Here is a 25,617-nt window from a genome sequence, read left to right as displayed (position 1 = left end):
CCATGAATTACTTTTATCAGTAGTTTCAAAATTCATCTAGAAAAAACATCCTGAAGTTGGCTCAGAAAATTTGATCCACAGGCAGGTGCTAAAAAGTCATGTTTTTAAAAATAAGTTCTACTCTCCCAATATGAAAGAGTTCATTTAAGTTCAGTGGATGGTTTGGTACGTTGTCAAAAAGGAGTAATATTTTGTTGGACAGACTTTGCCTGGTATTAAATAAGCAGCAGGTTTTCAAAGGGAAAAATTTGACAAGACAGTCAGTCACCAGCTGACACTCGCTGACGTTACATCGAAGAGGCCAGGGAACAGAAGAAAGAAGACATGCACCCAACACCAGAGCTGAAGACACCTCCGAAGGGGGGGACCCTGCCACATCAAAACGGTAAAGGAGTAGGGGCCAAAACCGGATGTAGTTCCTCCAATGTCCTGAGCTAACTGGATCCTATAAAGGAGCTGTTGTGGTAGCAGACCACGAAACACGGTTGAAATTCCTCAGTAAAGTTTTCTTCTTGGGTCATGTTGGCTCATAAGGGCCAGTTTCCTGGTATATTCCCTACCTGGATGGGATGTTAGTCCATTAGAGGATTACTCCTTTTTTGCCAGCTGAGTGGACCGGAGCACCATGAAATGAAGTGTTTTGCTCAAGAACACAACGCTTGACCCTGTCCAAGAATTGAAACCATGATCTTACAGTCATGAATCCAACACCCGAACCACTAAGCCACGTAAGTCTAGTTGTGCCTAATATTGCATCAACAGGGTCAAAATCATCTTGGAAAATGCCTGTAGTCATCAAAAGCTAATTTGAATGCTAAAACATGCATCTCTTGAAAGACCTATGTTTTTTTGGCAAAATACACAAGAAGGACCTTTCATTTTATACAACCAGGCACCATTTAATCTCATAAAAAGCATCAGATTATTTTCTAGAAACTCTAAAAGCTTGCTTCTTTTTTTCTAACAGAAACACTCTTCCAGAAAAGCCTAGTTTCTTCACAGTGCGCTTGATATGATATGTAGCATCTTTAGAGCAATCATTTTCCTCAGTTATTCAAAATAATCAGTAGCAGCTTCTGCATTAGCATTTGCAATATATATTCATTTAAGCATTTAATGATAGAAATTTCATCTAACCATGCTGATCACAAAAGAAGACAAGCAGATTCTATGAAATGGTTACTGAAAAAGATATAGCTATATTTACTATAAACTAGAAATAAATTCTACCATGTTATCACTATGTTTGCTGCTGAAGCATCCATGATTTCTGCAAACATTTACCAATTGTCTTAAAATCCTTTAAGCCATTTTATGGTTTGTACGTGAGATCGGGAACTTAGGAGATATGCTGTGATTGAGAAGACCTGGCAACTAAAGTGAGATCGCAGCCACACATGTCCGACCCTGTTAAGAATACCCCTGATAAATTGGGCAATATGATATGCTTGAGAAGATCTGTTGAGTCAAGTAAAACTAATATCGTAGCTGTGGACAATGATCCCGCTGAATAGTTTCCATGCCGGTTGCATGTAAAAAGCACTATCCGAACATGGTCGATGCCAGGTCTGCTTGACTGGTTCCCATATGCCAGTGACATGCAAGATGCGCCATCCAAATGTGGTTGATGCCAGTACCCCCAGACTGGCTCCTATGATGGTGGTACGTAAAAAGCACCACCTGAACATGATTGATGCCAGGCCCACCTGACGAGCTCTTGTGCCAGTGGCACATAAAAACCACCCACTACACTCTCGGAGTGGTTGGCATTAGGAAGGGCATTCAGCTGTAGAAACACTGCCAGATCAGATTGGAGCCTGGTGCAGCCGCTGGCTCTGCAGACCTCAGTGAAATCATCAAACCCATGTCAGTATGGAAAATGGGCGTTAAACTATGATGATTATAGTAAGAACAGAACAGCAACAGCTAAGAGTTGATAAATTAATCCATTGAATAAGTAGTGTTGGTGGGATTAAAGGATCCATAGCGCACCGGATGAAATATTTTGTCACATTTGATTATGTTATTTTATGGTTTGTGTTCAAATCCTCTCAACACCAATTTCACCTTTAATCCTTCCAAAAATGATTAAGCAAATACTAATCCATAAAATGAATGTAATTGACAAGGCAGTAATGCCCAAATTTCAAATTTTGGTACAAGTCCAGCAACTTTTGGATGGTGGGGTAAGTTGATTAAATCAACCCCAGGGCTCAGCTGTAACTTATTTTATTGACCCTGAATGGCTGAACAGCAAAGTCGGCCTCAGCAGAATTTGAACTCAGAGCGTAAGACAGATGAAATACCAGCTTTCCACTATATTTTCAGCTAAATATTTTTTTCTACTCTAGGCATAAGGCCCGAAATTTTAGGGGACGTTGGGTCAGATGATTAGATCGAATTAAGTACCAGTTGTATACTGATATAGAAATGGTACTTAATTTATCGACCTCGAAAGGATGAAAGGTGAAGTCGCCCTTGCTGGAATTTGAACTCAGAATGTAAAGACAGACGAAATACCTATTTCTTTACTACCCACAAGGGGCTAAACACAGAGAGGACAAACAAGGACAGACAAATGGAATAACTCGATTACATCGACCCCAGAGCATAACTGGTACTTAATTTATCGATCCCGAAAGGATGAAAGGCAAAGTCGACCTCGGCGGAATTTGAACTCAGAACGTAACAACAGACGAAATATGGCTACGCATTCCATCTGGTGTGCTAACGTTTCTGTCAGCTCGCCAGCATACTTTCAACTAAATATTAAAAGCTTTATGCCACAGTTCTTTTGAAAGAATAGATAGAGCAAGGCCAACTTGTTTGATGAGAAGCGACACCAGTGATAGTTTGATAGTTTTCACATTCAAGAGCTGCAACACGTATATATTTTTATAAAATTATTAACAAGAAAATATCACAGCTACATAGTTTTACGCTGTAGAATAATACATTGATTAATGTTTGTTGAGGAAAAAAAAAAAAAAAAATTAGTAGTTAACAATAAAAAAATTAATGAAAAAGAAAAATGATTTATCATTTTAGCTAACATCAACGAAACAAACATTGAACATCTTGTTATCTCAAAAACAGAACAATATCAGGAATTAAAAAAAAACAGAAAACGAAAGTGTGAAATTATTGTTGTTCTTCCATCTACTTACCTAATACTGTTAAATTGACTTGAACAGCTATTTTTGTATTTGAAGGAATTTGGCATTCATAGGTTCCAGCGTGTTTTTTTTGCACGTTTTCAATGACTAGATCCCATTGTTCGCGTTTAATGTCATTGCGTATTTTATAGTTTGGATCTGGTTCAAATACAAAAGTTCCGATCGTTAAGGGACTAGTGGATGGTAGTTTCCGCCATGCTACCTGAAAGTCATTAAGAAACACAATGGTAAATGGTAATTAATGGTCGGGTTTAATTTAAAATTGTAAAGAGGTAAAATTTAAAAAAAGAAAGAAAAAAAAGAAGTAAATATGGCAAACATAGAAGATGGGAAAATAAAATTTATCAGGCATGGCTGTGTGGTAGGAAGCTTGCTTCCCAACCACATGGTTCCAGGTTCAGTCCCACTGTGTGGCACCTTGGGCAAGTGTCTTCTATTATAGCCTCGGTCGACCAAAGCATTGTGAGTGGAATTGGTAGAAAGAAACTGAAAGAAGCCCATAGTGTGTGTGTATATATATATATATATATATATATATATATACATATATATATATATATATATATATATATATGTGTGTGTGTGTGTGTGTGTGTGTGTGTGTGCGGAGTCATGTGGCTTAGTGGTTAGGGTGTCAGCATCATGATCATAAGATTGAGGTTTCGATTCCTGGACTGGGCGACGCGTTGTGTTCTTGAGCAAAACACTTCATTTCACGTTGCTCCAGTCCACTCAGCAGGCAAAAATGAGTAACACTGCGATGGACTGGCATCCCATCCAGCTGGGGAACGCATACGCCATTGAAACTGGGAAACTGGGCCCACGAGCCTGGCTAGGCCTTAAAAAGGGCGCATTTATTTTTATATATATATATAGTTCAAATTTACAGAAAACAAAGGATGAAGGCAGGTGACGGAACAACCAACAGGTGTATTAGTTTGATGCTTTGTAAGAATGGAAAAGTCTTTGACGTTTTGAGTCTATGTTCTTTGACAGAAAGGGTTGAGAGGGAAAAATGGAGTGAAAACAAAAAAAAATACATGTTTTTTTTTTGTGTCTTTGTTTGCCTCCCAGTACTGCCTGGCAATTGGCATTGGTGTGTTTATGTTCCTGTGACTTAGCAATTTGGCAAAAAGAAACCAACAGAATAAGTCACCGTGCTTGACTGCTAAATCCACAAGTCATTTTTTTCTCTGTGTGTTTATTTTCTATTATTCCTTTCTGCTGAAGAGCATAGGCTTAAAATGTAAAAGACTCTCTCACTTTCCCGAGTGTCAAGCTACTACAACTGCTTGTTATTCATACACCCGTTTCCGTCTTTTACTTTTCTATAAATTTCAACAATAGAATAAATACTAGGCTTTAAAAAAATGGTAAGTCCTCGGGTCATTTTGTTCAATTAAAACTCTTCAAGGCTGTGCCCCAGCATGGCCACAGTCTAATGAATGAAACAAAGTAAAGGTAGAAGATTAAAATCATCTTTGTTTTTGTATTTGGTTTGCAAGATTCTTGATGGGAATTCACATGTTTGAAGGAATCTTTTTGAGTCTTGGGAGGGTCATCACACCAATAATGATAAGTGCATGCACTGGTTCGATATCACTTCTTTATTGTTTGCCAGTTGGTTAAATATTTAATCAAGTAACTAATCGACTGTTTTTGTTTAATGTGCTGGTTAAACAATCAATCGGTTGTTTGCTTGTCAATGAGAAGGTCATGGATAGCAACGGGAAGAGGAAAAAAACTGAAAGGAAGAAATGAGGGACAGAATGAAAGAAAGAAGGAAAGAGGGAACGAACAAAAGAAAGAATGAAAGAAAGAACAAAAGAAAGAAAGAGGGAGAGGAGAAAAGAAAGTAAGGAAGGAAAGAAAGAAAGGAAGGAAGTAAGAAAGGAAATGGAACTACATAAAATTATTAAATGTCAGTGTGACTTTCTTTTCGAATGTCCATTCATGAAGAAATCTCACAGATTTCCTAACTGCAAATTATTGTATCATTTGTATGTTGATTTAAGTTATTTAATAATTACACATTTTTTAGCTGTTTTTTTTTTCATGTCATTTATTCTTTTGACTGTTATATTTTTTTTTATAAAACATAAAATTTTAAAAAATTTATTTTCATGTTTTCCCTGTGTGCACGCGTATACATGTATGTGTATGTGCACGTGTGAGAGAGACAGAGAGAGGTGGGGAGAAGAATTGAAAAGAAAAGATTTTATTTGTTGCATAGCATCAAGTTCATTTGCCTCGAATTCAATTAGATAAAAAAAAAAAATACATTCATATATATAAATAAAGAAAAATGAAAAAAATGAAATTAATTTATTGATTTTGATGTTTTTTTGTCTTTCATTTATATGCAACATATTATACAGTATTGAATAAATGCTGAGATCAATAGCAAAATATTTCTCCATGGTGAAGACTAGTTCTGAAAAATCAAGTGGAATAACAAAACCCATGCAAAGAAAAACAATGACCTTCTGCACCAGTTTTGGTTTTGTTATCAATATTTGAAAAATATTGATATGATTTTTGGAGTTGAGAACTTTTGAAGGAAATATAGCAAAACAAAAAAAAAAAGAAGAAAAAAAAGAATGTGTAGGTGGGTGTGTGGGTGTGTAAATTTTAAAAAAGGGTATAGGCACGACTGTGGGGTAAGGAGTTAGCTTCTCAATCACATGGGTCCAGGTTCAGTCCCACTTGCATGGCACCTTGGGCAAGTGACTTCTACTATAGCCTCGGGCTGACCAAAGCCTTGTGAGTGGATTTGGTTGATGGAAACTGAAAGAAGCCCGTGGCACGTAAAAAGCACCATCCGAATCGTGGCCGAAGCCAGTGCCGCCTCGACTGGCTTCCGTGCAGGTGGCACGTAAAATGCACCAATCCGACCGTGGCCGATGCCAGCCTCGCCTGGCTCCAGTGCAGGTGGCACGTAAAAAGCACCCACTACACTCACGGAGTGGTTGGCATTAGGAAGGGCATCCAGCTGTAGAAACAGTGCCAGATAAGACCAGAGCCTGGTTCAGCCTTCTGGTTTCCCAGATCTCCGGTCGAACCGTCCAACCCATGCTAGCATGGAGAACGGACGTTAAACGATGATGATGATGATGATGATATATATATATATATATATATATACGTTTAAATATTTGTTGTGCAAGATTTTTTATGTGAAGTCGTGTGTTGAAACAGATATTGTTATATTTCGGAATGGTCATTTTGTGTCTTTATTGGCTAAACTGGCAAAATGACCATTCCGAAATATAACAATATATATATATATATATATATATATCTTAGGTTGAGGAAAAAGTTTGTGCACCCAAATGTGTACCGAATGGTCGTTCCATCAATGGTGAAAAGTGACCAGGCCACACACAAAAATTCAGCAGAACTGTCAGATTTTCAAAGAGGTCGTATTGTTGGGCAATCTGAGGCTGATCTTAGCTATCGAAAATTTGCCGAAAATCTTCAAATTCCTCTAGCTACTGATAATAGAATTATAGTGCAATTCAAAAGCCAAGGAGAAAAAAATCAACAGATACTTATCGTGGCTGACCTGGGCCCTTGGAAAGGAAGCTTTGCTGTTTGAAGAGAATTGTGGAAAATGAACCCTGTTTGAAGGCTTCTGACATTGCAAAACAGCTAGAAGTTAGTCCAAGAGCGTGTGTTACATATCTGCATAAGCTTGGGTATTATGGACGATCAGCTAGAAGAAAACTTCTCCTTCAACCAATTAATATCAAATAAAAGATTTTGAAAATTAAAGGTATCTATTTACTTCCTACATGTCTGTGTGTGTATATATATATATATATATGTTTATCAGAATCGTCATTAAATGTGTTTTCCATGCTGGCATGGGTTGGACAGTCAAACAGGGTTTGGTGAGCCAGAAAACTGTATCAACCTCTACTGTCTGCTTTAACATGGTTTCTAGCACCAACCTCTTAACAGAGTGTACTGGGTGCTTTTTATGTGGCACCAGGCCTAGTGAGGTCACCAAGTATCTCACAAAGACAATACTCCTCAGCTGAGGTGGGTAGTGGTACTGAGGGAGGTGGCTTTTTGTCAGGTGATGAGAGGCTAACCCTTAAATATTTAGACTGGCCATATCTGGCCAAAATATTCTGCATGTTTTATGTTTAAACTGTCCAGATCCAGCCTCTCACATCTACCCTATAATGTTTGTCTAAAAATAAGCAATCATCATCATCATCATTTGAAGTCTGTTTTCCCTGCTGGCATGGGTTGGACAATTTGACAGGAGGTGACCAGCTGAAGGGCAGTTTAAGCTCCTTGTCTGTTTTGGCATGGTTTCTATGGCTGGGTGCCCTTCCTAATGCCAACCACTTTACAGAGTGTACTAGGTGTTTTTTATGTGACACCTTCACCAGTGAGGTCACCAAGTGACTTGTAGGACAGGACCTCTCGGGTGAGCTGGAAAGCAGTACTGAGGAAGGTGGTTTTGTGTCAGGTGAGGAGAAATTAAATGATGATAGAGGCATAAAGAACAGGTGTTTTGCTTTATCTGAGATACATAATTACCCTATTTCAAAAAGGAGAGGAAAGAGAAAACAAGCTTCTTTCAGTTTCTATCAAATCCAGTCACCAGGCTCTGGTTTGACTGTGGTGCAGTATAAAACACTTATTCAAGGTGCCATGTAGTAGGATTGAACCCAAGACCTCATGGTTGGAAAGGAAGCTTCTTAACCACACAGCTACACCAGTGCCTATCATTAATAGAAAAAGTCTTCTTTGGTTTTCCAGTGACCATAGAATATTTCCTTGCAACCTTTTTCAATAGTCTTAGAAATTTTAGGAAAATAAATGTAAGAAATAAGTGGAGATTTTACTGGTGAGTGTGCTACATTATAAGGCACAAAAAGAAAATGACCCTCCCCAGACACAACAGAATATGCCTCAATACACGAACTCATATAAAGAATCTTGCAAACCAAATCCAAAAACGAAATGTAACGAGGTAGTTTTATGAGAATTAAAACCATCTCAGGTCATCAGAAACATCAGTTATGGTGAAATATACAGAAAGACCATGTTTTCAACGGATGGCCATGTAGCGCAAGATAGTATAAAATGGAAAAAGAATTGAAGGACATGTAGCCTATGGTAATATCAAAGAAAAAATAGAGTTTATAAATAAATAATAAAAATAATGACAAGAACTGAAGGTGCCGATCATTTTCATTAAGCCCGAAGAGCATTTTAACCAAAATATGATCAGGTCACCAAGTAACTCACAAAGACAAGACCCCTCAGCTGAGGTGGGTAGTGGTACTGGGGGAGGTGGCTTTATGTCAGGTGATCAGAGGCTAACCCTTAAATATTTAAACTGGGCATGTCTGGCCAAAATATTCTACATGTCTTATGTAGAATGTTATGCTTTCCTTTCAATGGGTAGGATGTTTATTTTTAGTTTTTAATTTTATGTTTTTGTTGTGTGGGTGGGGAGTGGGGAGCAAGGAGAGACGCAGCAGGGTGAAGGGACAAGGGAGTTGGCAGTCGGGAGGGGGGCACAGGAGGAGGACAAAGTGGGGGGGTGTAAGAAAATGAAAGCCACGAAAGAGGGAAGTTTGATGCACGTTAGAAAATTGAAATTTTAAGTTTGATTCCTTTTCATTGCAAAACAACAACAACAAAAACCTAGTTTTAGATTAAAATGATTAGTTCCTATGTCAGACTTAAATGATGAATAATTACAGGGAGTGTCTTTGGCATTGATGACCCAAAATAATTGGCAGACAAATAATTAAAATATACATATATGCTTATAAATATAAATATATATATATATATGGAGGTGCAGGAGTGGGTGTGTGGTAAGTAGCTTGCTTACCAACCACATGGTACTGGGTTCAGTCCCACTGCTTGCTATAACCTCAGATATTGCAAGCTAACATGGCAGTCCAGAAATATAGGACGAATGCTGCCGCTGATTAGCTGCAAGAGGCCATCGCCTCTAGCTAGCTATGTGACACACACACACACCTGTTTGAAGGTTATAATGGACACAGGTTTGTGTGTCACATAGCTAGCTAGAGGTGATGGCCTCTTGGAGCTAATCAACGGCAGCATTCGTCCTATTTTTCTGGACTGCCATGTTGGCTTGGCGATAACTATTAGTATAATACATTATTATTATTATTATCATTATTACTTCTGTTGTGTCTGGAGAGAGTCATTTTCTGACCGGTAAAATTTCCACTTATTTCTTATTTTAATTTTCCTAAAATTTTTGTTGTGTCTAGCAACCTTTTCAATAGTCTTGACTCTCTAATAATATTATATATTTCTTTACTACCCACAAGGGGCTAAACACAGAGGGGACAGACAAACGGATTAAGTCACCTCAGTGCGTAACTGGTACTTATTTAATCGACCTTGAAAGGATGAAAGGTAAAGTCGACCTCGGCGGAATTTGAACTCTGAACGTAGCGGCAGACGAAATACTGCTAAGCATTTCGCCTGGCGTGCGAAATGCTTAGCAGTTCGCACAAGGCACAAAAGGAAAATGACTCTCCCCAGACACAACAGAACATGCTTCAAGACCCAAACTCATATAAAGAATCTTACAAACCAAATCCAAAAAACGAAAATTTTACTCACTTGTTTTCCTCGTAAGTTTTTCACATTACATTCAAGTACGGTAGTTTGACCTACATAACTTGTGACATTGTTTGGTGATTCAATAAAATGCACATCTGAGATACGTCGACGGCGAGAGTTAGTTCCTGCAAAAGAAACGAAACAAGGAAACACATTAGACATATAAAGTCTTATTCCTTCAATCAATCAATATTACCAAAACAAATTAAGTTTAATTATTTAGCATTCAGATGATTCTGTCAAATGTAATGTTTATTTATTCACATTTAAGAAACACACAAAAGCCGTTCGATTCCCTTCAACATTTAAGTTTAATTTGTCAAAATATTTTCGTCACCTTAAGACCGCGACCTGTTCACTGACAAAAATCCGTGCTGCATCTGAGTACAGAGATGCAGCACGGATTTTTGTCAATGAACAGGTCGAGGTCTTAAAACGACGAAAATATTTTGACAAATTAAACTTAAATGTTGAAGTGAATCGAACGGCTTTTGTGTGTTTCTTAAATGGCTTACAAACACCTTCCACGCTGCAATTGTTTTCGTTCCAGCACACGATCTCAGATCAGGTCACTTGCTATGCAAGTACATCTCCGTAATTTATTCACATTGTTTTCAATTAATAATGCATTATCTCATAGCTTTAAGATTTCGATGATGTGATGGCTTATTTTTACAATGGTATTGTAGGGTAAGTGTGATGGGTAGGATCTGGTCAGTTTGAAGATACAGTTAGCAGAATATTTTGATCAGATATGGCTGGTTTAAATGATAAAGGGTTAAAGAAAAAAGGAACAGGAGTTAACAAGAGAGTATTTATGTGGTCATTTGACCTGCAAAAAAAAGTAGCTGAATGCCCATCAAATGACATTCCACCATCTTAAAATATGAAGGACCGACTAAAACAAAGCAGTTTGGCAAAAGAGGCCAATAGAATAAGTATAAGGATTACAAAGAATAAGTCCTGGGGTCGATTTGTTTGACAAAAGGTGGTGCTCCAACATGGCTGCAGTCAAATGACCGAAACAAGTAAGTAAATAAATAAATATTGTGCAGGGTTGGATTAATCATTATCCAAAATAAGCACCTGTTTAGGGCACCAAGGGAAGATCGCGCCAACAGAAATTTTTCAGTGCCATATTTATTTTGAGGCAAATTGTGCACGTCTTCACAATGTTTTTAACAACAGAAAATGAATGTGCTTGTATGTGAGAGCATATATGTGTGTGTATGTGAACATATATCTGAGTGAGTGTGTGTGAGTGTGTGTGTGTGTGTGCGTGCATGCACACCTGTTTACATGAAAGTTGTCATCTCTGTTTCTTCATAATAAGCATTAGTGCTTTTAACCCTCATGCTCTCAGAGTAGTGGATTGAAAAATACTTTATTTGTAAAACAAGTAATGGTTGGCAACAAGGAGATCATGGAGCAATAAAATACAATCTCAGAAATGCCACACCACTCATATGCCACAAATTATGCTTTTATAGAAAGCTAAACGTAAATGAACCAAACAGTTATTAGTATATGAAGGTCAATGAGTGGTTTTGCCCAGGTGTTGAAACCATAATGATATCTGATTGGGCAGCTGATGATGGGAATGTACATATGTTATGCTCAACTGTGAATTCCTTTTACCTTGCCCTTCATTCTTGTAAAATAGGAAGATGTTTGTGGATTCATAGTATGTGAGCACTTTCTGTCTACTGTCTACCACATTCAATCATAAGGCTTTGGGGACTATATCAGAAGACACTTGCCCAAGGTGACACACAGTGGGATCGAACATAAGACTACATGGTTAGGAAGTAAGCTTCTTAACCACACAGCCATGCTTGTGCATCAATAAAAACATTCGCAGTCTTCACAGAAATTCTTCAGTTCCTTTTCCTGTCATTTGCTGAGAAAATATATTTATTTAATACTTAATGTGTGTCTATGTTAATAGAATTGTCAGTTATTTTTCTGTCTTTGACATGTGTCACTAATTTAACACATTCAATTATTTCTTTAATATTTTTCTTTTACACCATTCCTAATTTTTTTCCACTACTTGTCTGCTGTTTCTCTGTGTGTGTATGCGTACGTGCGCATTTGCATGTATGTGTTTGTGTTTTAATGTAATCTATCATTATTTTTTCTCTCTCTGATCTTTCAGCACATTCGTTACAATTAAGTTAAAAATAAGGTGATGCAGTCTAATTGTATCATCAACAGAAGACAACAGAAAGTTGTGCTATAACAGTAGTATGGTAACCTATAAAGATAAATTGTTGAGTATATCATAGATTATGTTAAGCATGTTATTAATTTATGTTAATTAATTCTTAAACTATGATATCGACTCTTTTCAAAGTTGTGTAGTTTGCTTGAAGCATTGGCTGATACAGATGTTATGAAGGGTTTGTTGCTTGAGTTGATCAGGCCAATGAAGATAAAAATTAAACTTTGTCATTACCAAACTGAATGGCTTCGTTAACGTTACATAATTAACATGTGGATGTCGTTATTGGCTGTGATAATGACTAAAGAAAAAACACACAAATATTTAATTTGATATTTATTGTCAAACATAATGACATTTGCTGTTGGCTATTTCCGACAAGCAAAAAAGCCCACCCCCGTCCAGTGGATGGTGCTGAGTTGCCAAACATTTAAACCAAATTTTCTCAGACACCTAAGCTCCACACGGCTCCGGCAGAAGGTAATGGCGAACTTCTGCTGACTCTTTCACCACAACTTTCTCTTTCCTCCTGCATCTTGCAGCTCACCTGCAATGGACTGGCGTCCCATCCAAGTCGGGAACTTATATGCCAAGGAAACTGTGAAACTGGCCCTTATGAGTCAGGCATGGCTTGAGAAGGAACAAATAACAACAACAAACAAGTATCTAGCTGTTAAGGCGGCGAGCTGGCAGAAACGTTAGCACACCAGGCAAAATGCTTAACAGGATTTCGTCTGCCAGTATGTTCTGAGTTCAAATTCCACCGGGGTTGACTTTGCCTTTCATCCTTTCGGAGTCGATTAAATAAGTACCAGATACGCACTGGGGTCGATCTAATCGACTTGATCCATTTTTCTGTCCTTGTTTGTCCCCTCTGTGTTTAGCCACTTGTGGGAAATAAAGAAATAAAGTATCTAGCTGTTACACAGATTTTTTTTTGTTTTTTGCTTTTACTTTTCACAGCCAAAACAATATAAATTATAAGAAATAACTCAAGGTGACGGTGAGTACTTTTACCTTGTATTTCAACACCTCAAGGCCAGGATGTAGAATTGTGAACTGACTTCACCTGGTCTGTCATGAGTGTACGCACAACACACAACAAGTAAGTCAGCTCAAAGCACCATATCTTTAAAAATTTCCTGAAGAATTTTAACAGCAAAATGCTAAAACGCAAGATGAAAGAACAAGCCATCAAAGTGTATTATTTCTTATCACTTGCGTTGTTTTGACTTGAAAAAAAAGTATGGAAAACATTTATCTTTTCCGAATGTTTGATGTCTTCAGATTCTGAAGTCTTTCATCAGAAACATTCTCCATAAAGATCAAAGAGAATTCATACATTTAACCATTAAACATTCATATCCCATGCTGGTATCATGTAAAAAGCACCCATTACACTCTCTTGGAGAGGTCGGCGTTAGGAACGGCATCCAGTCATAAAGACCATGCTAAATCAGACAGGAACCTGGGGCGGCTCTCCGGCTTACCAGTTCCAGCGGAAAGCAGGCATTAAATGATGACGGTGATGACGACGACGATGATGATGATGATGATTACCCTGTTGAATGTAATTCTTACCTATTCACATTGTTTAGAATTAATCATGTATTATCTCATAGCTTCAAGATTCCAATGGTATCATTGTTTGTTTCTAGAATGATATTGTCGGGTAGGTGTGAGAGGCTTGATCCAGTCAGTCTGGACATAAGACTGGCAGAATATTTATAACAATTTGCTTGACCATGAGTCTCAATGGGGAGAGATTATTAGTAGGTTTTATTTTAATACAGTGTACATTAAATGATGTGTGTGTGTGTGTGTGTGTTTATGGATGTGCATGCCCTTCTGTGTGTATTAAGGAAAACTAAAATATAAGGAGATATTTACATTATTTACATTATTTACATTATTTACATTTGACGGATATGTATCCTCGTCTTGTTTGTTGTAAACACAACGTTTCAGCTGATATACCCTCCAGCCTTCATCAGGTGTCACGGGGGAATTTCGAAGCTGGGTTCTCACTCCTAAGGTATTTTTCCGATATTATTATTATTACCATTATTGTTGTTGTTGTTGTTGTTGTTGTTGTTGTTGATCTTGTTGTTGTTGTTGTTGATGTTATTATTATTATTATTATTATTATTATAATTATAATTATTATCATTATTCAGGTTATTGCCTGCCTGGAGTCGAACTCAGAATCTTGAGGTTAGTAGCCACGCTCTTAACCACTATGCCATATGCCCGTGGATGTAGTGGTTAAGAGCACGGGCTACTAACCCTAAGATTCCAAGTTTGATTCCAAGTTTGATTCCAAGCAGTGACCTGAATAATAATAATAATATTAATAATAATATTAATAATAATAATAATAACAACATCGAAAAATACCTTAGGAATGAGAACCCAGGTTCGAAATTTCCCCAAGACACCTGATGAAGGCTGGAGAATATATCAGCTGAAACGTTGTGTTAACAACAAACAAGATGAGGACAAATTTCTGTCAAATGTAAATAATGTACATAATTCCACTTCTCTTATTAAGGAGATATTTATGCATGAATGTGCTGAGCTGAGCTCTAACATTAAATTTTCTATTTAGTTAATTCTAAATTAACAACGCATAGATTTTTTTGACAGTAAAACTAAGCAAACACACACACTCATGCTCGTGCACACACATACGCACACATTCATATGTATGCACACAAACATCATTAATTAATAGTTAACATAATATTTAAGATCTTATAAAAATTTTACATAGTAAATATAGGCAGCTACTTTTTTCACATGTCCGGATAAACATTCAGCTCTTTCTCTCAAATTACCCTGCAAACTTGTTAATAAAAATTGAGAAATATTCATACACACACACACACACACATGGAGGCCTACTTTGATATGAATATTTTTATGAATCAAAAGGAATTATCATATTTGGAGTGATCTGAATTATGAAAGAGTCTACGCAATTGAATATTGGAAGAAAGTGCTATCATAAATACATCTATAATAATATTTCAAAAATTGATTAGGGTTTTGCTGATAGCATATAAATCCTATTTACCTATCAACCAATCTATCTATCTATCTATTATCTGGCTATCTATCTATCTATTATCTGGCTATTTATCTATCTATCTATCTATCTGTCTATTTATTTATCTGTTATCTCTCTCTCTCTCTCTCTCTCTCTCTATATATATATATTATATATATATATTTATATATGTGTATATATATATATATATGTGTGTGTGTGTGTGTGTGTATATATATATACATATATATATATATGTATATATATATATATATAATATATATATATGCATCTACATACATACACACACACACACACACAACACACACAATAATAAGTAAATATTTTCTTCAATATATACAGTACATAAACACAAACGCACACCTTTTGTCAGTTTGATTTTTTTTCTTTATTTAAAATTATTTTTCTTTTTGTTTTTCCCCCTCGACCTGATATCATTTCTGCTTCAGGTATATCCATACAATGAACAAGAAGATTTTTTCACTTGAATTTATTTATAATCGAATCATTGAAAACACGCGCTGATTATGTTATATGCTTTATGCTCCGAAATAAATCCAATACAGACTATACAACAACTTTATTTCAATATTGCCGAATTATTTAACGATATGAATACGACATTCATTTCATATTCACCTACTTTATTTTGATGTTACAATATAACACAACATGTTCCAAAGTCTACTCTACCGACCTATCTACCTACCATTCCTTACTATCTGCTACCAACTACCAACTCTCTCATTACCCCATGGCACATTTTCCTCTTTTTTAATTCTTACTTCCAAGATTCACGTTTTGTTAATATTGATTTTGGCACAGTTAAAAGTAATGCATTAGCTAAATAAACTCCATGTAGCTGCTATACTTCCTGTAATTATTTCCAAAGTGTTTCTTATCAGATAAAGCTTCCTGTATATTTTTCTCTATCGCGGTTCTAGTTTATCGTTTTGTTGTTGCTTTTTTAATTCAACTTTCAGATTATTTCTTGAAATTTCATTGGTAAGAATAAACTTTATAAGGTTCGGTGATAACATATGGATTATTTCCTTGAGAAGCTTCAGTGACAAGGAAGTATCAAAAGGTATAATAAAAACACAAATGCTTTACAAAAATCAATGTCTGTTTTTTTTAAAATTATAAACGATGACAATGAAATAATTGTCCTTTTTTTTTTCAATTATTTTCATTGCATTTCTATGTGTTTTTCTTTACATCTTTTCTATCAGGCGGTGTTATGTATTTTTACAGTCATTATTTTATGTTTCCTAAAGAAAAAGTTGATGTATGAAAACAGAAAAATCAGAGAGGAAACAAACAAAATAAAAAACAGACAAAAATAATAGACGCATAAATAACATATAAAAAAAATTAGTTATTCGCCATCTAAAAACCAGAGTTATGTCAATGAAAATTTAAATAAAACTACTTCTAAAGCAATCTCTTTACAAACAACGGATTTAAAATATATGGTTTCTTGTCGTAAACAAAGGTGCAAAAGCATATAATTAAAAACACACACAATCACACACACATATAAGTACAGACGTGGCTGTGTGGTAAGAAGTTTGGTTCCAAACCACATGGGCAAATCTAAGCCTTGTGCCTAGGGTGCTCCAACATGACCACAGCCACCTGGCTGAAGCACATAAACAATAAAAGAATATATATATATATATATATATATATATGCATCATCATTATCATCGTTTAATGTCCCTTTTCTATGCTAGCTTGGATTGGACGGTTCGACCGGGGCCTGGGAAGCCAGGAGGCTGCACCAGACTCCAATCTGATCTGGCAGTGTTTCTACAGCTGGATGCCCTTCCTAATGCCAACAACTCTGTGAGTGTAGTGGATGCTTTTTACATGCCACCGGTACAGGGGCCTGAGGAGGCTGGCAACGGCCATTGATTGGCTGTTTCTTTTTACATGCCACTGGCATAGAAGCCAGTCAATGCAGCACTGCCATCGCCCATGTTCAGAAGGTGCTTTTTATGTGCCACCGGCACGGGTGTCACAACTATAATTTCCATTTGATTTTTATTTTGATGTTGATGTACTTGACACAATAAGTCTCCTTAAGCACAGCAGGTCACCCTACAATCCAAGGTAAGCATAGCTGGATGCCCAATGATCCAAGGTACTTTTGAATGGGCTGGGGCTGGTTATGCAAATCTGGTGTAGGATACAGCTATGAACTCACTTTATTTGTCAGGTCTTCACGGGCACAGCATATCTCCAGAGGTCTAGGTCTTTCATAATTGCCTCTGTGAGGCCCAACGTTTAGCGGTCAAGCTTGACCACCTCATCCCATGTCTTCCTGGGTCTACCTCTACCCCAGATTCCTTCAACTGTTTGCGAGTAGCACTTCTTCACACATCTCTCCTCATCCATCCGTTGTACATGACCATACCAGCACAAACATCTTTTTTGCATGCCACATCCGATGCTTCTTATGTCCATATACATACATACATATATATATATATACATACACACACACATATGTATATAAATACATATATATATATATATATATATATATATACATCATCATCATCATCATCATCATCGTTTAACGTCCGCTTTCCATGCTAGCATGGGTTGGACGGTTCAACTGGGGTCTGGCAAGCCCGAAGGCTGCACCAGGCCAGTCAGATATGGCAGTGTTTCTACAGCTGGATGCCCTTCCTAACGCCAACCACTCCGAGAGTGTAGTGGGTGATTTTATGTGCCACCGACATAGGTGCCAGACGAGGCATATATATGTATATATAATATATATATATTATATAATACACATATACATATACATATATATATATATATATATATATATATATATATATGCACCTCACTGGATGTGTATGTACACACATACAGACATGGCAACATGTGTATACATGTGCACATGTTCATGAAGGAAAAGAAAAAAGAAGCAAATACAATGTATAGGTAATCTCTCAAGGTGGAACAGATGGGCTGATTATGACTTCTCCTGCCTCTTCAAAAATAGAGACCTTTAAATTAACCTACATACTAGTAGTGACTGCAGTGCTGGATAAATAAGTATAGCATTCAAGGGTAGGGGTATGGATTACTAACTTATGAACAGGGCAAAACTGTTCTTCCTGAACTTTGCAAATAGGTATGGAAGCACATAGCGGCCTAGTGTTCTAATGTTTGCAATATGTTCATCTCTAAAGGTAGCAAGCTGGCATAATCGTTAGCATGCCGGGTGAAATTCTCAGCGGTATTTCGTCTACCGGTATTTTATTCTGAGTTCAAACTCCACCGAGGTCGACTTCATCTTTCATCCTTTCAGGGTCATCCTTTAAGGCGGTGAGCTGGCAGAAACATTAGCATGCCGGGCGAAATGCTTTGCAGTATTTCGTTTGTATTTATGTTCTGAGTTCAAGTTCGACTTTGCCTTTCATTCTTTCGGGGTTGATGAATTAGGTACCAGTTGCATACTGGGGATGATCTAATCAACTGGCTCCCTTCCCAAAAATGTCGGGCCTTGTGCTTAGAGTAGAAAAAACCCTTTCAGAGTCAATTAAATAAGTACCATTGGAGTCAATGTAATCAACTTAATCCCATTGTCTGTCCTTGTTTGTCCCCTCTATGTTTAGCCCCCTGTGTGCAATAAAGAAATAAATATGTTCATCTCTATGTGTAAGCATCCAATGAAATGCTTGTACAGAAGCAGAAGTACGATATGCAATCAATTTAAGCTTTAGATGCAATGACAGGAGACTGAGACCTTTGGAGATACGCTGTGTTTGAGAAGACCCAGCAATTGAAGTGAGATCGCAGCCATGGGAGATGCCAGTGTTGCATGTCTGACCTATTTAATGATGCTTGAGAAGACCTGTTGAGTCAAGTAAAACCAAAATCATAGCTGTGGCCAGTGCCCCTTGACTGGCTCCTCTTCCGGTGGTATGTAAAATGCATCATCTGATATGGCCAATGGCAGGTCCGGCTGACTGACGCCTGTGTTGGTGGCATGTAAAAATCACTATCTAAATGTGATCAATGCCAGGACTGCTTGACTGGCTCCCATGCTGGTGACATGTAAAAAGCGCCATCTGAATGTGGCATTCAGCTGTAAAAATCATGCCAAACTAACAATACCTGTGCTAGTGCCACATAAAAAAGCACTGAGTCCACTCTGTGGGGTGGTTGGTGTTATGAAGGGCATCCAGCCATAAAAACCCTGCCAAAACAGACACAGTAACCTGGGGAAGTTTTCTACCTAGCTGGCTCCTGTCAACGTCCTACCCATGCATGCATGGAAGATGGACATTAAACAATGATAATGATGCTGGTGATGGTGACGATGATGATGATGATGGCAATGACAATCATGATGATGACAAACCCATGGCTGTACTTTAATCAGGGAAGACAAATATTAATATAAAGTTCTTCTTTTCTGTACATCATCTTGTGATGCACCTGAACACATCCTCAGTGATGTTTCCTTTGGTCATTAGGTGTTTCAGACTTTTCAATATCAGGAACCCTCACCCAAGTGTCCCAGAGAGGGCTGATTAAGCCCAGGCTTAGATCAAATTCACACAACTTTTGCTGGCTTTGCTCCATGAGGGGCTTGCACCTCTTGGTCCCAAACCACCACCAAGCAACTTCTGTTGCCTTCTACAGTCAACTAGACGACCCTTCTGTCCCAACTGGTCGCTGTGATGTCAAGCATGTTGTAAGCTTTGCAGAAGGGGTGACTGCCTTGCTAACCCCTTGTGTATCACCTTTATGGAATCACACAGTGCATGGCATTGACAACTATCAATAACAAGATAACATTACCAAATTCTGAAGACAAGCATCGCTATTTTCTCAAAATATATAATAATATCTTGCATTAATCAGAAATAACAAAATGAAAGAAATCGTGAATATATGTCTACATATGTATGTATATATATGTGCGTGTGAGCGTATGTATATATATATATATATATATATACATATAATATATATATATATATATATACATATATATATATACATATATATATTTATGTATATATATGTATATATATATATATATAATATATATATATATATATATATATATATATATATGTATGTATGTATATGAATATGTATATATATGCTGCCATTATTTTAGAAATCTTGCCAAAATCACAATCTGCCTTCATCATACTTAGAAAAATAAAATTTGCATCCTATTTCTTTTTTTTTTTTTTGCCCTTATCTCTTTCAAAAATCCTAAATGCTTTGATGAAAATCTATTTTTTTCTTCCTGTGTTTGCAGCAAGCTAAGCATAAAAATTCATTTTAGTTTGTATTAAAATCAAATAATTTTTCCATCCTCTATTGATCTCTGTTTACAAACCCCAGATCAATATTATTGATGATACTGCTGTTGTATTTATTTCTTTTGGAGGGAATTTTAATGCACACACACACAGACACACATACACACACATGTCCATACACTCATAATACCAGTTTTTTAATGGAGAAGGGCCGTGGGAGAGAGCTATTTCTATTAAGCCAGCTGTAGATTTTTTTTTTATCCACATTGATTAATTCTTTGCAGTTAGATACTGATTTTTTTTCAGCAAGAATAAAAATTACATACTTTAGAATTTTATATGCAGATGAGAGAGAGAGAGAGAGTGAGAATGAACCAGAAATATATATATAAAAAAAAAGAGAGAGTGAAAGAAAGAAAGAAAGAAAGAAAGAAGAATGCATGTCTGGGTGTATATTTATATGTGTTTCCGCTGATATATAAGCATTTGTAAATGAATGGTATATGTAAGAACCTGCCCAATATATAGAATATGCATAGAAATATTTCAGTCAACGCATTTGCATATAAATACTTTCTGCAAACACAGGAAGGTGACGTAAAATGTTAAATATATGTATATGTATATATAGGTGTGTATATGTGTGTATCTGTATACATATGTATGTATATATGTGTGTGTGTATATATATATATACATACATTATATATGTGCATGTATATATATATATATATATATATATAGTCATCAAAAAGGGGGTAGACTTAATTAATTGTTAATAAATTCTACCAAGTAGTATTCGGTATGTAAAGACCATTTACGGTACCGTAAATGGTCTTTACATACCGAATATATATATATATATATATATATATATATATATATATATATATATATATGTATATATATATATATATATATGTATATATATATGGCTTCTGTATCGGTGGCATGTAAAAAGCACCCGCTACTCTCTCGGAGTGGTTGGCATTAGGATGGGTATCCAGCTGTAGAAACACTGCCATATCAGATTGAACCCGGAACCATGTGGTTCATAAGCAAGCTACTTACCACACAGCTGCTCCTATGCCTATATGTACACTGGCACTTCATTGGTTATGCCAAGTGTTCCAGTTGATTTCAACAATGGAATAGCCTGCTCGTAAAATTAACGTGCAAGTGGCTGAGCACTCCACAGACATGTGTACTCTTAATGTAGTTCTTGGAGAGATTCAGTGTGACACAGAGTGAGACAAGGCTGGCCCTTTCAAATACAGGTACAACTCATTTTTGCAAGCAGTGTGGGCTGGAGCAACATGAAATAAAGTGTCTTGCTCAAAGACACAACACACTACTTGGTATTGAACTCACAGCCTTACAATCATGAGCTGAATGACTTAACCATTTGGCCATGCACCTTCACACAGACATACGTGTGTGTTTCTCTGTGTGTGTGTGCAAGGATGGGTGTGTGTGTACATGTGTGTGTGTACATGTGTGTGTGCATGCGTGTGTGCATGTATGTATGTGTGTGCCTGTGTGTGTCTGTCTTCAGACCTGTGTCTATTATTTCCCAATCACCAATATTCCTTTCATTACATCTTTGTAACTTAGTAGTTCAGCATAAAAAGACCGATAAAATTATTACCAAAACCAAAAGTGAAAGTACAAGAAGTAGAAGTACTCTATTCAACGAAAAACACTTGACGGAGGTGCTCCAGCATGGCCACGTTCCAATGAATGCAACTAGTAACACATAAAATCTAAACCATATGAAGCAAAATGTGATGGACACTTAAGAGGTTTCCTTAACAATGTTATAACTTTCAGTGAATTGTCAAATTTGATAGCAAATAACCTCATAGAATCTGTGTCATATTTTAGACTTGACAAAATTAAAAAAACAGAGGACCAACTCACAGAATTCATTTCTTCAATGCTTATTGACAAGTGACAATATCAATCTAAGTCAGCTGTCATAAGTTGTTTGTTATTCAATGGATAATAAACGGACAGGAATAACGGTGCTTCTGAACGGTGATATTGTCTCTCAAAGTAGAACAACAAAAGCACTTTACACACGTGTCACACATCTTCTTAAAGCGACCGTCATCATCATCGTCTTGAAGGCCCTTTAAATGATGTGGCCAGTCGCTGAAGTGCTACTCGAGATGGTTTTCTCTGTCATGTGTCGCAGGTTTGTAGTGTTGTGTGTAACCTGGCCAGTCCTTGATGTCGTCAAACTAGGATGCTCTCTGTCTGTCTCTCCTTTGCCCTCCCTCAACCGTGTTCTGAAGGATGGTTTTCGACAGGGAGTTGTGGCAGGACACTACATGACCATACCAGGCAAGCTCTCAGCTTTTTAAAAAGGGTTAAGCAAACTTATTTTTCTTTTGTTATATTCTTTCACTTGTTTAGGTCATTTGACTGTGGCCATACTGGAGAACCGTACCAAAGGATTCTAGTCAAAGAAATCGATCCCAGGACTTATTTATTGTAAGCCTAGTACTTATTCTATCAGTCTGTTTTGGCCAAACGGCTAACTTACAGGGATGTAAACACACCAACATCAGTTGTCAAGTGACGGTAGGGGGATGTATGTATGTGTATATATATATATATATATATATATATATATATATATTATATATATATATATATATATATATATATATATACACATATATCTATACACATATTTATATACACATATATAAATATAGATATATACATATATATACATACATATACATACATATACATACATATATATATATATATAAATACAATTTGATTTATAAAGTATGTATATAACGAGTAACTTTACATAACAAACATGGAAATTCTTACGACTAATAATTAATTCTTCCTCCATCTTTGAGAATCATCTCAAAGAGCCAGAATACACCATCACAAGCAAACTTTGCCAGCTGTTACAAATCACTTAAATAATTATGTTGGGGATGATTTCACTTTCCAGGAAATATTTACAAATTCTAAATACTAAATACCAAACATGCCACCGTATTGACGATATCAATCAAAAGAATTGGTAATCTGATCATTTTTATAGCATTGAGGTTTTATTTAGCAAATGACCTGAATGAGATCAAAAACATATAAATAAAATGAAACAAAACATCACAAGTGTATCTCGGTTACAATTTGGTATTGATCTTAAATTTCACTGATCTTAGACTTAACATAGTTAGCCAAGTTGAGAGCTTTGCATAAAAAGAAATTCAAGACATATATAAATGCGTATGCATGCATACATACATATATACATGTGCATATATATTACATATATATATGTGTGTGTGTATTTAAGTGTGTGTCATATATATATGTATGTATATATATATATATTCATACATACATATAACATGTATGTATGTAGTTTTGTGTGTGCATACATATATACATGTGCATATATATGACATATATATGTCTGTATTTAAGTGTGTGTGTGTATGTGGTATATATACGTATGTGTATATATATATATATATATATACATATAACATGTATGTATGTAGTCTTGTATGTGCACATACATACATATATACATGCATGTGTGTTATAGCTATGAAAGTACGTATATGTGTGCATGTGTGTCTGCACGTGTGTGTGTGCACGTGTGTGCATATGCATGCATGCATACATACATGTATCTATGATATAAGTACATGTGTATTTATGTGTGTGCCTTTGCATGCATACACACACACACACTCACTCACATATATGTAGATACGTTATATATATATATGTGCATATGTGCATGCATATATATGTGCATGCATATATGTTGCACATTTGTGTATATGTGTATGTGTTGTGTGTGTATGTATATAGATGTATTTGTGAGTCTCTGTGTGTGTGTGTATGTATGTATGTACATTGTGTGTGTCTGCATGTGTATGTACATTGTGTGCGTCTGTGTGTGTATGTACATGCGTGTGTGTGTGTGTGTGTGTGTGTTTGCTTAAATTAAGCCAGTTACTCCCAAATAGCTTTCATCGCGAAGCAGCTGATTTCTGGTAGCACCAATAATAATATTTACTTATGTTGCTTGTTTTTTTTATTTGCCTTTTTCCTCTTTTGATTGCTTTTGTAGTTTTTGTTTTTGGCTAGTTAGGAGAATTTCCAATAGAAATAACACAAAGAATGTAAACAAAGCATCTATAATCAATAGACAACTTCATTTCATTAGAAATCTACTTTGTAGTCTGAATTGGCTAAGAGCTGGAAGGCATTTTTTTTTTTCCCTTCCTGATTTGTTGACTACATTATGCCAATAGCTGGGTTGGTGCGTTCCATAACTTACAGACTTGTTATAAGGAATTCGAATTGGATTTCTGCTGCTTCTCATGAAAAAAAAAAAATTTTGAAAAAAGCTTTTAACAGTCTTAAAAATTTCATCAGGATATTATTTAGTATAAATGGTAATTACAGAGCTGTTGTTTTATCTATTTGATTAGAGAATTGTTTTACACTTTAAGCTAGAACTGTTATGCATGTAAGATGGGTCACAGACTTCCAGCAAGGTTCCATGCCCTTTTATGTAGATGCTGTTTTATATTGATCTTGTTTGTCTCTGGGTTAATTCAAGAAATTTCTATCTCTGTCAGAAACCTATAAATCTTGAATTCAAAATATGCAGATATACCTTTACCTTTAGCGCAGTGTTGGTGCATCATGTCACTGTATGAGTTTTCTCCCATGTAGTAACAGGATAGTGGCAGGGGAAACAATCCTAAAGAGAAAAATGCAGTGTGCTAAAGGTTAATGCAGTTAGAAGGTCACAAGTTCAATTCCTGGTGACATACAGTGTCCTTGAGCAAGACACTTTATTTCACATTGCCCCAGTCCACTCAGCTGGCAAAAATGAGTAGTACCTCTATTCAAAGAGCCAGCCTTGTAACATTCTGTGTCACACCGAATCTCCCTGGGAACTATGTTAAGGGTATGCATGTCTGTGGAGTACTCAGCCACTTGCACATTAATTTCGTGAGTAGGCTGTTCCACTAATCAGATCGACTAGAACCCTTGGCTTTGTAAGTGACGGAGCGCCACTTTAAATACTAACAACAAAATCTTTTATGGACTCCTGAGAAGGGATGTGGCTAGGGTGAGGCAAGCAGGGCACATACCCTGGGTGCCACTTTGAGGTGGGTGCACAATTTTGGCCAAGATCATTTTCTA

General features: G+C 36.4%; 1 protein-coding gene across 1 annotated transcript in view; it reads right to left on the bottom strand.

The window, feature by feature from the left end:
• Positions 1-25,617, bottom strand: part of LOC115217816 (netrin receptor DCC-like) — a 277,087-nt gene that overhangs the window by 250,494 nt on the left and 976 nt on the right. The window contains exons 3-4 of the mRNA XM_036508072.1: positions 9,810-9,939; positions 3,168-3,378 (exon numbers count right to left, since the gene is read on the bottom strand). Coding sequence (XP_036363965.1) covers positions 3,168-3,378; positions 9,810-9,939 — 341 coding nt within the window. The remainder of the gene's footprint in view (positions 1-3,167; positions 3,379-9,809; positions 9,940-25,617) is intronic.

Source organism: Octopus sinensis, linkage group LG12 (assembly GCF_006345805.1).
Source record: "Octopus sinensis linkage group LG12, ASM634580v1, whole genome shotgun sequence".
In the NCBI taxonomy this organism is placed as follows: Eukaryota; Metazoa; Mollusca; class Cephalopoda; order Octopoda; family Octopodidae; genus Octopus; species Octopus sinensis.
Note: the sequence above shows the minus strand (reverse complement) of the source record. Positions and strands in the feature narration are given on the sequence as shown.